The sequence below is a fragment of the Peromyscus californicus genome, unplaced genomic scaffold, assembly GCF_007827085.1.
Source record: "Peromyscus californicus insignis strain IS unplaced genomic scaffold, ASM782708v3 Scaffold_22__1_contigs__length_63687245, whole genome shotgun sequence".
Taxonomy (NCBI): domain Eukaryota; kingdom Metazoa; phylum Chordata; class Mammalia; order Rodentia; family Cricetidae; genus Peromyscus; species Peromyscus californicus.
Genome location: NW_026294525.1, coordinates 34,350,410 through 34,362,474, shown reverse-complemented (window position 1 = coordinate 34,362,474; position 12,065 = coordinate 34,350,410). Strand labels below are relative to the sequence as shown.

The 12,065-nt window shown below is 41.2% G+C and overlaps 1 protein-coding gene across 1 annotated transcript in view; it reads left to right on the top strand.

The window, feature by feature from the left end:
- The window catches only part of Lama2 (laminin subunit alpha 2), a 571,484-nt gene that overhangs the window by 548,799 nt on the left and 10,620 nt on the right, over nt 1-12,065 (top strand). The window contains exons 55-58 of the mRNA XM_052751249.1: nt 2,658-2,834; nt 3,064-3,232; nt 11,408-11,520; nt 11,840-12,029. Coding sequence (XP_052607209.1) covers nt 2,658-2,834; nt 3,064-3,232; nt 11,408-11,520; nt 11,840-12,029 — 649 coding nt within the window. The remainder of the gene's footprint in view (nt 1-2,657; nt 2,835-3,063; nt 3,233-11,407; nt 11,521-11,839; nt 12,030-12,065) is intronic.

Genomic DNA, 12,065 nt, shown 5'->3' with positions numbered 1-12,065 from the left:
GGACTGAGTGGATTCTGTCCTCTGTGAAAGCATTTGGTACACAGACAGGTACAGAATATGGCTAAAGACCATCAACTTAGGAGATTTTCAGAAGTTAGGACTTCCAGAGACCGTGAGACATTCCAAGCATTGTCTCACATAGCATTCGATTTATGTCAATTAAAAATATTTTATTTTTCATGTAAATTACAAATACTCAGTTGATACTTTCCTCCACATACACAATTGCTGGTGACCTGAAAATTATTGGACCCATTTTGCAAATAAGTAAGGAGGAAAGTACAAGAAATAAAATAATTATGAAACTGTGAGAATCAACCACTGAAATTATCCAAGAAAATAATCAGCTAACTTATCACAGTACTAGTAGGGGATGAGTGTTTACTAGAGCGTTTTGCATGAAGTAGCCTATCAGTTAAAAGTTATAAATGAAGGGCTGGAAAGATAGCTCAGTGGTTAAGAGCACATACTGCTCTTGTAAGAGGCCCAAACTTTGGTTCCTAGCACCCATATCATATAGCTCACAACCGTCTATGACTCCAGCTCCTGGGCATCTAGTGCCATCTTCTGGATTCCATAGGCTCCTGTACTCATACTCGAATATACCTACACAGAGACACACATACATACAAATAATTAAATAACAAAATAAATCTGTAAAAAATAATAAAATTAAGACAGATTATCACATCGGAATGGAAACATTGTCAGTGCCCTTATCTGAAAAGGAACTAAATCAATTATTTATATTTAATGTTTCTTGAATGTAAAATGCAAGAAAAAAATCAACTGTAGTCTTCTAGTGTTGCCCTTATTATGTACCACAGCCTCAGGGCAATCTCTTAATTAATGTATTCCACTGTTTGAAGTGAGTGTTTTTAATCTCCATTTTATAAATGAATAAAATGAAACTAAGCATGATTAAATAACTTGCCCAAGGTCACGCTGCTAGGAAGACGCCACATTAATACTGAATTCCAGTCTGGCCCTCCTAAAGGCTCACATTCCTTCTGCATTTCAGCAGAGTAAGGCCTGTTGCTGTGTTCCCCAGGCAGAACAGGATAGTTGGAGAACCTACCTTAGAAAGAGAAGCGCCCCCCCCCCAATACTTAACACTCTAATCAAGACCAGAAAGTTACTCTCAATGGACATCCCTCACTAATCTCCAGCTACATCCTTGGGAGCACTATTCAATGCCTTACAAAAAACAGGGCTTCATCAAGAGAACCCTGGCTGGGGGAAAGCACATCTCAGTGAGTCACTCACACCTGGATGTAAGTGGATGTCTGAGCAGCAACGTTGAACCTTCTGGGTTTTACCAACATCTTCTTCCAAGTCTTTTCTTTTAAAACAAAGTTCTCACTAGTTTCCTTCTGTAAACAAAGTCTTGCTTGTGCCTCTAACCGCCTGAACGTTTTGGGCCATGACAAAGTTTATTTTGTTCTATTTTCTTATGCTGGGATTAGACCAAAGTAGATCCACTGCTCCAAGTCCTGACTTGTCTTAATTTATTATTTCCGGCTTGCTCACCTTGATGTTCCTCCCCCTCCCCTCCCCTTCTATCTCTCCCTCTCTCCTCCCTCCCTCCCTCCCTCTCTTTCTTCCCACTACTCTGCTAACAAAATCAGGTAATATGGCATTTTAAGGCTGAGTTTGCACCTGGGCACTTAGATCTCATCTTCAGATAAGAGCTAAATTCTCCGTAATCCATTTACAATCCATCCACAATGACGAGCAGCATTGTGATTACTGTTGGGAACCAAGCTCAAAACCTGCTTGTACAAAGAAAAATAGAAAATGCCTTCGGTCGTTTTCATCATTAGAACTCCGTGTCTTGGTTCTTTGCCCCTGGATCCAAGGATTGTTGTGAATAAGTAGTATGCAGTTCTCAATTAGTCGTGTGTGAGTAATCACTCATAAGCAAATTAGGGAAATTAATGAAACAGCCACTGAGGAAAATCACTGCAAGGAACAATTAGCTTGGTGTTCTGGCCTGCCTCTTCAATTCAAAAGCCAGCAGCTACATTCTGTATAAAATGTACTGTAAGTGTTTGCTGTTGATTCCTGCAATCTAAGCTCTCGGGAGGACAGTTTGTCCCCTAGCAAGAAGGTAATAGCTAGCACAAACCAGGACGTAAGGAGCCAGACAAAATGCAACCCCACGCTGTGCCAAACTCACAGATCCTTATCCGATTAGACATTGCTATACAGCCCCGAGGCCTCTGTTCTCACAGAATGTGCGTTGGGTTGCAAACCTGTGCTGCCAGAGACGCGTGTCCCAGCTGCGTGAATTGCCGAGTTTCAGTCAAGTTTCAGTACAAGTTAATGAGCAAGGCATGAGACAAAGTCCGAGGAAACAATGGTGTTTGTTAGTTGCTTGGCGTAGAGGTCCTAATCATGTAATCTGGGCTATCTTAAAAACCATGGGAGATCAGAGTGCCATGGGACATGCTTGCAAACTCCTAGCTCTCAGAGGGCTGAGGCAGAAAGAGCGTGAGTTCAAAGCCAGCTTAAGTTACATACAGAGACTTCTTTTCAACAATAGTAATAATGATAGCATAACAGGAAAATTAATTTCTGGGAGCAGAGAATAAGAGGTGGCAGGAAAGACGTTTCTAACTGCGCTGGATATTTGTTATCTTTAAATGTTTTGTCAGCATCTTCACTGTTCAAGTTGATGAAGACAGAAGACATACACAAAACCTGACAGTAGAGCAGCCTATCGAAGTGAAAAACCTCTTCGTCGGAGGCGCTCCCCCGGAATTTCAGCCTTCCCCACTCAGGAATATTCCTGCTTTTGAAGGCTGCGTGTGGAATCTTGTTATTAACTCTGTGTAAGTGACTTTCATTTCTGCTGCCTGTTTGCTCTTCATTCATTATGAGGGTCGCCTGTAGCATCCATATTAACTAAAACCACAGTAGGGAAGAGGCTATGAATACCTTTACTTTAGACCTGAAACTCTACCCTGACCATTTCAAGTCAGAGCTGGGGACTGATTAAATTGTTAAGGAAGAAGACAATGAAAAATAAGAAAAACTTTCATTTTGATTGTATTTGACTAGCCCCATGGACTTTGCACAGCCTGTTGCCTTCAAAAATGCTGACATTGGCCGCTGTGCCTACCAGAAGCCCCGTGAGGATGAAGAAGATGCAGTTCCAGCTGAAGTCATCGTCCAGCCTCAGCCAGTGCCTGTCCCTGCCTTCCCTTCACCTGCCCCCACTGTGGTACATGTAAGTGTTCACATAGACACTGCTTTTGAACCTTCGATTTTGAGTCATTTCCAGAATGAAGTTGTTCAAGGGATTTAGTAGACTCTGTCAACAGGAACCTGTCTATAAAAACCTGGCCTCCTCACCTCTTCTTTGGGTTGCTTTTATCTTCATATCTTTCCCTTTAATTTTGATGTTCATAAACTGGAACTGATTTTCCTTTGAAAAATTGGAGAAGACAGAGGATATCAGAATCCAGATTCAAAGCTATTCATAATATCAATAACAGAGATAATCATGCCAGTGTGAAGTCCCTTTGAATTTTACACATAAATCTCATATAATTTGTGGTTTTAATTTTTTTTTTTTTTTTTTTTGGTTTTTCGAGACAGGATTTCTCTGTGTAGCTTTGCGCCTTTCCTGGAACTCACTTGGTAGCCCAGGCTGGCCTCGAACTCACAGAGATCCACCTGCCTCTGCCTCCCGAGTGCTGGGATTAAAGGCGTGCGCCACCACCGCCCGGCCTAATTTTTTAAACTGGTAATACATAACTGCAACTGTCTGTAAATATCACATAGATGTATGTCTGTGTCTGACATGATTTCTATTGTACATACACACACACACACACACACACACACACCACACCACACACACACACATACCACACACCACACACACACACACACACACACACACACACACACACACACAGAGGGAATCACACAAAATATGCCACATTATAAGAGGTGGGATATCCTTCATGAAATCCTGAGATCTAGTCACCAACCCACGTCCCAATCCCAGCTCTCAAGCCAACCATCTGAGTGAATGTGGGAATTCACTTAGCAATCAAGGCCAGGATCCTAACTTGTAAAATGAGGATATTAACAGCCCAGCTGTCAAATTCCATCAGAATTTTAGAAGATAGTTTCTAACTGCCTGAAATATACTAAGCATATACTAATGATTCTATTTTCGGTTTTCAAGACTTACTATGTGCCCACCTCTAGCCAAACAAATCCTATCCAATGTGATGTGTAGTTCTCATAACAGCTCTGTGAAATCCAAATTGACATCCCATTTTCAGTAGATTGGATAAGAATCGGCTATCTAAAGTAACTCACGAGTTCACGCAAACAACTGGTCAGTGTCAGGATGGTATTTTTAATCCATTAGATCAGACCCTGAAATCTGGCTGCTAGTGAGCACAACACTTTGCCTTTACAATTCGTTGACATTTGACTAGCCCACTGAGTGCTGCTGATGGGGTTTCTAGTTTTCACTATTAGACACTATAAGCAACCAAGTACATCTGAGAATTAAACTCACCATCACTCATTATTGTATTAGATTTCTAGTAGGAAACTATGAAGCCAAAACATGGGTACATCTAAGGCTCTCATGTATGTCAAAATTGCTTTTTCCAGAAGTTACTACAGCTTACAGTCTCACCATTACATCAGAAATGGTCTATCTCACTGCACCCAGGAGCATAGGCATCGATCACAGCTGTGGTCCACAGCTAATGAAAGTTAGAGCATGTGTGGTCTTCAGTAAATATTTTGAAAACACTTGGACACAGCATTCTCTCCTTTAGCTTATTCTTTAACTAGTTCCTTGTCCCTGATGTCTTATTACATGACAGGCCAAATAGTCACCATTCAGAAAAGCTGATTATCTACTACAATCAACATTTAAGCTTTTGGAAAGTGAGTCTTACACTACTAGAGTTATTATAATGAATTAATAATAATGAGTATATTATAATCATGATTCTTGTGATGATATAATCAAAGGGTGTGGTGTATGTGGAACTTTGAAAATTGGGATTTTATTTTTATAAAATATTATTTTATTTTCATATATAGTTAGTTAGTTAGTTAGTTAGAATTATTGTTATTCTAGTCTTTACAAAGAGAAATGCCTAGAGTTACCAGTAAATAAATAACAGGAAGCCCATGGTCAAGTAGGGTGATTTCTCCCTGGGATACCACTGCTACATGGATGCTTCCAACAGATGCATCAATAGGATGCCTCTTAATTAGTTATCATATTTGGTCAAGCAAAACCTCCTGGACCTTCTTATCAGTAGGTCTTCATCTTTGTGTGTTGGTTTGTTTGGATAGAGAAGATCATTGGTAGTCTCTATGGAGCCCCTCATTTTTCCTTGTGAAATGGATAGCCCAATCTGTGGTTAATACATTGTCAGCCATCCAAAGTTAGAAAGCATTTCCCACATGTTATCTCACTTGACACAGTGCCAGAACCTAGTATCCCTTTGTGCTTCTCTCCTATTATATAACCCATTAGAGTCTAGGATATTTCTGTAAATCCTACAAACTTGGCTTTAAGGGGTCCCTCAAGCACACCACTCTGATTTCTGAAGAGCACAGTTTTTAGAAACATGGAGATTTTTACAAATGAGTTTTCTTGGAACCTTTTATTCTAATTCTGGTTTTCATTTTCTCTTCGCAAAAATGCTTTAACTTTTTCAAAAACACAGCACTGATTTTAGTAGACAAGACTGATGCCAAGGGCATCATGGGTAGAAAAGATCTTGGCAATCCCAACTCTTTCATAAAGTATTTATTTTTTAATATGTATGAGTATTTGCCTGCATGTATGTATGTGCACCACGTGATGCACACAAAGTTCAGGAAAAAAGTACTAGATCCTTTTGAACTGGATCTAGTTCTAAAGTATGGTTGTGAACCTTCATGTGGGTGCTAGGATCCTCTGCAAGAGCAACAATCTTTACTTCTAATTCACCTCAGCACAGAATCCTAACTCTTCCGTGACCCCATGAGAGAAGTTGCAGTGTGGACTCAGATTATACACACAAGTAATAGAGACCTGAACTCCACCTGCTATTTCTCCTTCTACATATCTGTGACTGGAGGGTCAGAATTGTTTTAGGACTTTCCAACTTCATGATTTTTTGTTTGTTTGTTTGTTTATTTTAAAACAGAGTCACTCTGTAGACCAGGCTGGCCTCAAACTGACAGAGATCCAGCTGCCTCTGCCTCACAACTGTTGGAATTATTAAAGGCGTGCACCATCACACCAAGCAGAATTGTATTTTAGAGGTTTGGCTCCCATTTCATATGATACATATTATCCATTTTAATTTGGTTTATTTTTTTCCTTTTCGGGAAAACATAATCTTCTTTTTAGAAGTGACTAAAGTTAACAATTTAGTAATTTATTTTATAAAACATATTTATCAAAAGCCCAATAAATGTAAAATTAATATCATCATGGCTACCTAGGAAGGAACAGAGAGAAGGTGAAGAGGCCACCTACCATTGCTCAGTGAGCTGTGCAGGCAAGGTCCTCTCTGAGTGTGAAGTAATGCAGTGAGTCAGGACACCTACCTAGCTTTGAAGGTCATTAGGTGCGGAGTTACATACTGTCCATATAATACCTAGAACAATGCCTAGCCTGTGCTAACACCCCACCACACTGTTAATCATTCTATGAAAACTAGTTGGTCTAACCTTCCACATTTCCAAGGTGGACACACGTACTAAGAGCCCTCAGGTACTGATGAGTGTTCTATTTATAAGCAATTTCAAACTCAAGAATTAAATGCTTTTCGGAACTTGTTTCTATCTATTTTTAATTCCCAACATTTCTGAGTTTAGATTTTTTAAATCATTACAGGTTAATCTTGGAAGTGAGAACTATTTACAAGCCTCATATTTCCTGACTGACAGGAACACCCGTCCTTCCTGCCCATCCTTATCTTCCTTATACCCTTCACCCCTACCTTGCCAACCACTTAGAGTGCAAAGAAAACATTCACTAGGCTTCAGGCTAGTTGAAAAGTACCCTGGGACAGCCTTGCCATGTGAAATGGATATGTCAACCCTGTAGTTATTATGTGGTCCACCATCCTAGATTACACAGTATTTCCTGCATATTATCATGTTATTTCACAGTGCCAGAGCCTAGCAGTCCCTTGTATTTTTTTTCTGATTATTTAGCCCACTAATATCCAGGGGGGATAGGTAGAGATTCCCTGCGTGTTGTATTCATGAATATTTCTCATCTAGAATGACAGTGATGGAGTAGGTAAGCATCTGGGCTTATCAATACAGAAATATATCGATGTGTTCAAATGGGACAAGTGTGCACTGTTGATTCTAAGCCTTCCTGAAAAGCACAGCCCATGAGGATTGGCATACAACAAGTTGGCTGCATTTCTTTTGTTTGAATCTTCCTGGAGTGTTGAATGTAGCACTTCCAAGTTCTGGTAGAAATGAAGAGTTCTGATAAGGTCTCTTTGGGAATTGAAGAGAAGAAGTGAGCTGAAAAGGAAAAAACAAAACAAAACAAAAAAACCCAGAGCAATAGAAAGTGATTCCTGTGGCAACATCAATGCTACAACTTTAAAAGCTATATACAACTGAAGCCATAGGATAAATCAATTGGGCACTGACACGTAGTTAAAGGATAAATGCACATTCTCCACACTCCAAGGAACCTGTCTTAAGGCATATCACTGGAAAGACCCCGTCCCCACCAAAGAGCTCACATACAAGGAGGTAACATGATTCAGTGCCTTAACAAACACAGCAGGAGGTATTGTATAAGTCAGGACATTGAAGCTGGTGCTGCAAAAGTACCTATTTAGTATTCACCCACAGTGATTATCAAAAGCAAGGATCAGATGGGAGTTGAGCCTACACTTATTAGTGGGATCATTGACTCATAGAGGAAGAAAATTACACAACTTTTAGCATGAGTCATCATTTGGTGTCCATTTGGATAAACACCGTTGAAATCTCTGCTCTACAGCTATCTAAAGTCAAAGTATGATTACCAAGAAATGATATGCTGCCTTGGATTTGATAATTTATTTCCAAGTGTCAACTTTGCATCAGGAATTGGAAACGACCACTGCTTTATTCTGACCTGAAGTTTAACCACGGAAAGGTTTGTTTGCCATGACAACTGACCTCTTGCCTTGTGACGATGGCTCCAGGAAACATGGCTCCCTTCAGAATCCTTTCAAGGCACTTCACGCCCTCATCAACAGATACACTACTCCACTGAGCCTCCCACATCCCTGTGTGCCTAAGAATTATCCCCTACAAAGCAGAGACAAAGCAATTGGTCCTTTATCACCTTGCCGCGTATAGTACATGTATTATCAAGCATCACCACCAGGTGGCAGAAGTGTAACATGTTGAGATTGATGAGCCTCTGTTGAGGTTGATTTTTTTTTTAATTATTATTATTGTTGTTTTAACACGTTTCAGAGGTCATTGTTTCCAAAATACAGGAAAAGACCTTTCTCGGGCCTCATCAGCTGAGAGGAATAAGAAAAAGAAAAAAAAGCTGTGCTTTGACCATTCCTCTAACGGCTCTTGCTTAGCGTAGGTTTCTATGGAGGACTGGCTTGAAAATGTCCTTGCTGATGAGATAGCTTCATTCATTCCGTGAGAAGAACCATTTGCTAGCTGCTCTCGGGTATTCCCCCACTTAGAAGGTTGGAAAGGGAAAAGAAGCTATGCTACAGTAAGAGCAGGTCTACCCTCTGTCCAAGAGCAGGGAGGAAGGGAAGCCCCCACCACAGCAGACAAACCTCTGGAGTGGACCCTGGACCCACCCTAACATCGGATCCCCCCCCCCCAGGTGATGGAGATTTGACAAGATCAGGTGAAGCCATGCAAGGGGAGATGTGTGGATTCGCAGGGAAACATTGTCTTGGAAGAGATTTTTTTTAAAACATTTAAGTCCTAAGGTAGATATATACTCACATAATCCACCACAGTCACACCTCTATCCTTTGCCAAGGACCAGTTTTATGATGGGATATAGATTATGGTTGTGTTTACTAATATACAGGGTATGCATCCTGTCAACAATCGGCGGTAAGAATCTGCCACTGTGGCTATACGCAGGGCTGGCCTGTTAGAGGATGGGCTTGTTACCACTCCCTTCTATGGCTTTGAGCAATCTGAGGACACTGTCATACTCACTGATCTTCTTGATCCCCCCGCTCCCTTATACAGATATGAAGCTGATCTCTTACAGTATTCTCCTCTTGCCTAAGGAGTCGTGCTCTAAAATGACATCGGAGTCATGCTATAAAATGACATCGGAGTCAAAGGACCTGGACTAAATCCCTTCCAGCTTAAAGTGTTTCTAAAATGACTGCCTAGAAAATTTAATAATAGTTTCATGGTCAGTGGGGACCTGTTCCGTACCTGCCCAGTCTCCCAACAGGCAAAGTCATGGGGTTCGGCTACCACACGACATTCAAAGACAAAGGCTGTCCAAAACATACCACTAACAAAATACCTAATCTTTACAACTGTCATCCTGATCATTCAAAAAGTCATATTAGAAAATGACATATTAGAGTATTATTTGGTGTTAACGTAGCCTTCGGTGAATGGATAAGCAGCTGCAGTGGGAGTAACAGCAGCATTACCTACTAGTGGATTTCTTCAGGCTGCACATTATTGGCTCCTAATTCCTTGGCATCCATTGGCTTTTCAATATATCTGTTTTCAGAGCTAAAAGTTTAGGTGTTATGGTAAAATTCTGTTCCCAAGAACTCACAACATATAGATTCTCTTGGAGAATTGTAAGAAAGGCTACACATTATGATATTTGCTGAGAAGGTCCTCTGTACAGGAAATACCCCTGAAAGCCTGATAAATGATCCTTATTCTATCCGTAGCCTTTGTGGGACGGGACATTAAGCCACTGAAGACTTTCCATTTGGGCTTTCTTTGTTGGCCATGTAATCAGGACAGTACTGCTGGGTGTTGTGAATAGAATTATCCTGCCCTACCCACTGGGCTTTTGCATGGCTGTACGAATTTTGGCCAGTCTTCTCTTCGTAACTGACCGTCTCCTGGGAGGCAAGAAAGGAGCTACCTCCATAAAGACCAATTTTAGAGCTTTCAAAAACACTTTTAAGCCCTTTTACCTGCTGCGGCATAGCAGTGCCTTTGACTAAGCTCAAGAGAAAAGAGAATAAGGCTTTTCCTTGCATAAAGATGTCCTAGGTGCTGATGAGTCATGTCTGAAGTACTCTGCTGGAGACGAACACCCCTCATCAAAAGCCTGCCCTGGGCTGTTTGGGAGGCCCTGCTTAGTCAGCGTTGGCTGGGGCGGCTGCCCTTTCGTAGCTATTAATCTCAGATCTGAAAAGCAGATGTGTGCGTGCAAGGGTGAACGTTATTGTTATGGATTCTCACGTAGCCTGTGTTCTAAAAGACTTCGTCAGCCACCTGTACAGCAAGCTAGCCTGTGAAAATGAGAACGGATGAGGAGAAGGCTTGTGGCTTTGTCATTTGAGGAGCCTCATTTCCTGAGCTGTGTATTATAGTCCAAATCGCCAGGATTGGTTATATGATTGGCGAGGCTGTGTGCAAAAGGGAAATGCAGGACCCCTTCATCAAAAATTATTATGAATTTCCAGGTGGTGACAGTGTAGTATTAAAGCTAGTAACTGCACTTCTATGTACCTAGTTGCCCCTCTCAAGCACCCTAGGAAGCTGATCTTTGAATGGCAACAGTGGGAATGGTGTATGGTGGGTTGCATTTAAAAAAAAAAAAAAAAAAAAAAAAAAAAAAAACCTCATGCTGGTTGCCTAGCAACTAGCTAAGGCCCTGAATGGGCTGACTTGCAGGTTTAGATACACCATCTTGAAATTCTGAATTTACGGCAACCTTCTAGTGGACTGATAATTTTCGAGGAAAAAAAAAAATACTGTAGTGGGAAATGGAAATGGGGAGGGCAAGAAGGAACACATTTTTCTGCTCTTACAATCCACGTGGCTATCCCATAATGCTCCCTGTTCCATCTTCTGAAAACAAAACTCCTCATCAGTGAAGTAAATGTGGAAAAGAAAATGCAATTTCCCCAGAAATATCAACCATGTTTCCCTTGGAGAGAAAGGAAAATATGAATGTATCAATACATTTTTTTAAACACATCCCTTCAGCAATTCCAGGCTGTAGCTAAGGAGCACTCGTTCAAATTCACTGAGCACTTCATAAGCACCTGTGTGTGCTGCAGGCTGCAGAGATGGGGGGGAGGGGGAGGGGGTTGTTCTTGAGGAATTCTGCATTGTTCAAAGTCAGGAAGGGAACAGATAGGAACACGCAGACCACAGCAGTGTCTTTTTGCAAAGGGCTGCGATCTCATCTCCTGTCCTTGGTCTTTCTCAGGGCCCCTGTGTTGCAGAATCGGAACCAGCTCTTCTGGCAGGGAGCAAGCAGTTTGGGCTTTCCAAAAACAGCCACATCTCGCTTGCCTTTGATGACACCAAAGTTAAAAACCGGTATGTATTATTCTAGAGCATGACACGGGAACCAATCATCAAAGCACTGAATATTCACATTTAATCAAGCCTAATCAACTATATGTAAAAATCCCTAGTGTTAGAGGATTGTTTGTTTTTCATCCACTGAATGAAGTAGAAAATAGAATTCTGTTTGCTTTGAGCTCATATGCAGGAGATTCATAACCTTAGAAAGTCCCCCGCCCCGTTACAGATTTTATATCCTTCATCAATGTGCACCCCCTCATATGATACCACTTTTTCATAGCCGAACAATGCTCTCAGTTTTCTGTTTCCTTTCCACATTTGCATCTCACAGCCTCACAATTGAATTGGAAGTGCGAACGGAAGCCGAATCAGGCTTGCTCTTTTACATGGCTCGGATCAATCATGCCGATTTTGCTACTGTTCAACTGAGAAATGGATTCCCCTACTTCAGTTATGACTTGGGAAGTGGAGACACTAGTACCATGATCCCCACCAGAATCAACGATGGCCAGTGGCACAAGGTAACAGTCCCTGGGTTACAGGTGGTATTCTAAGAA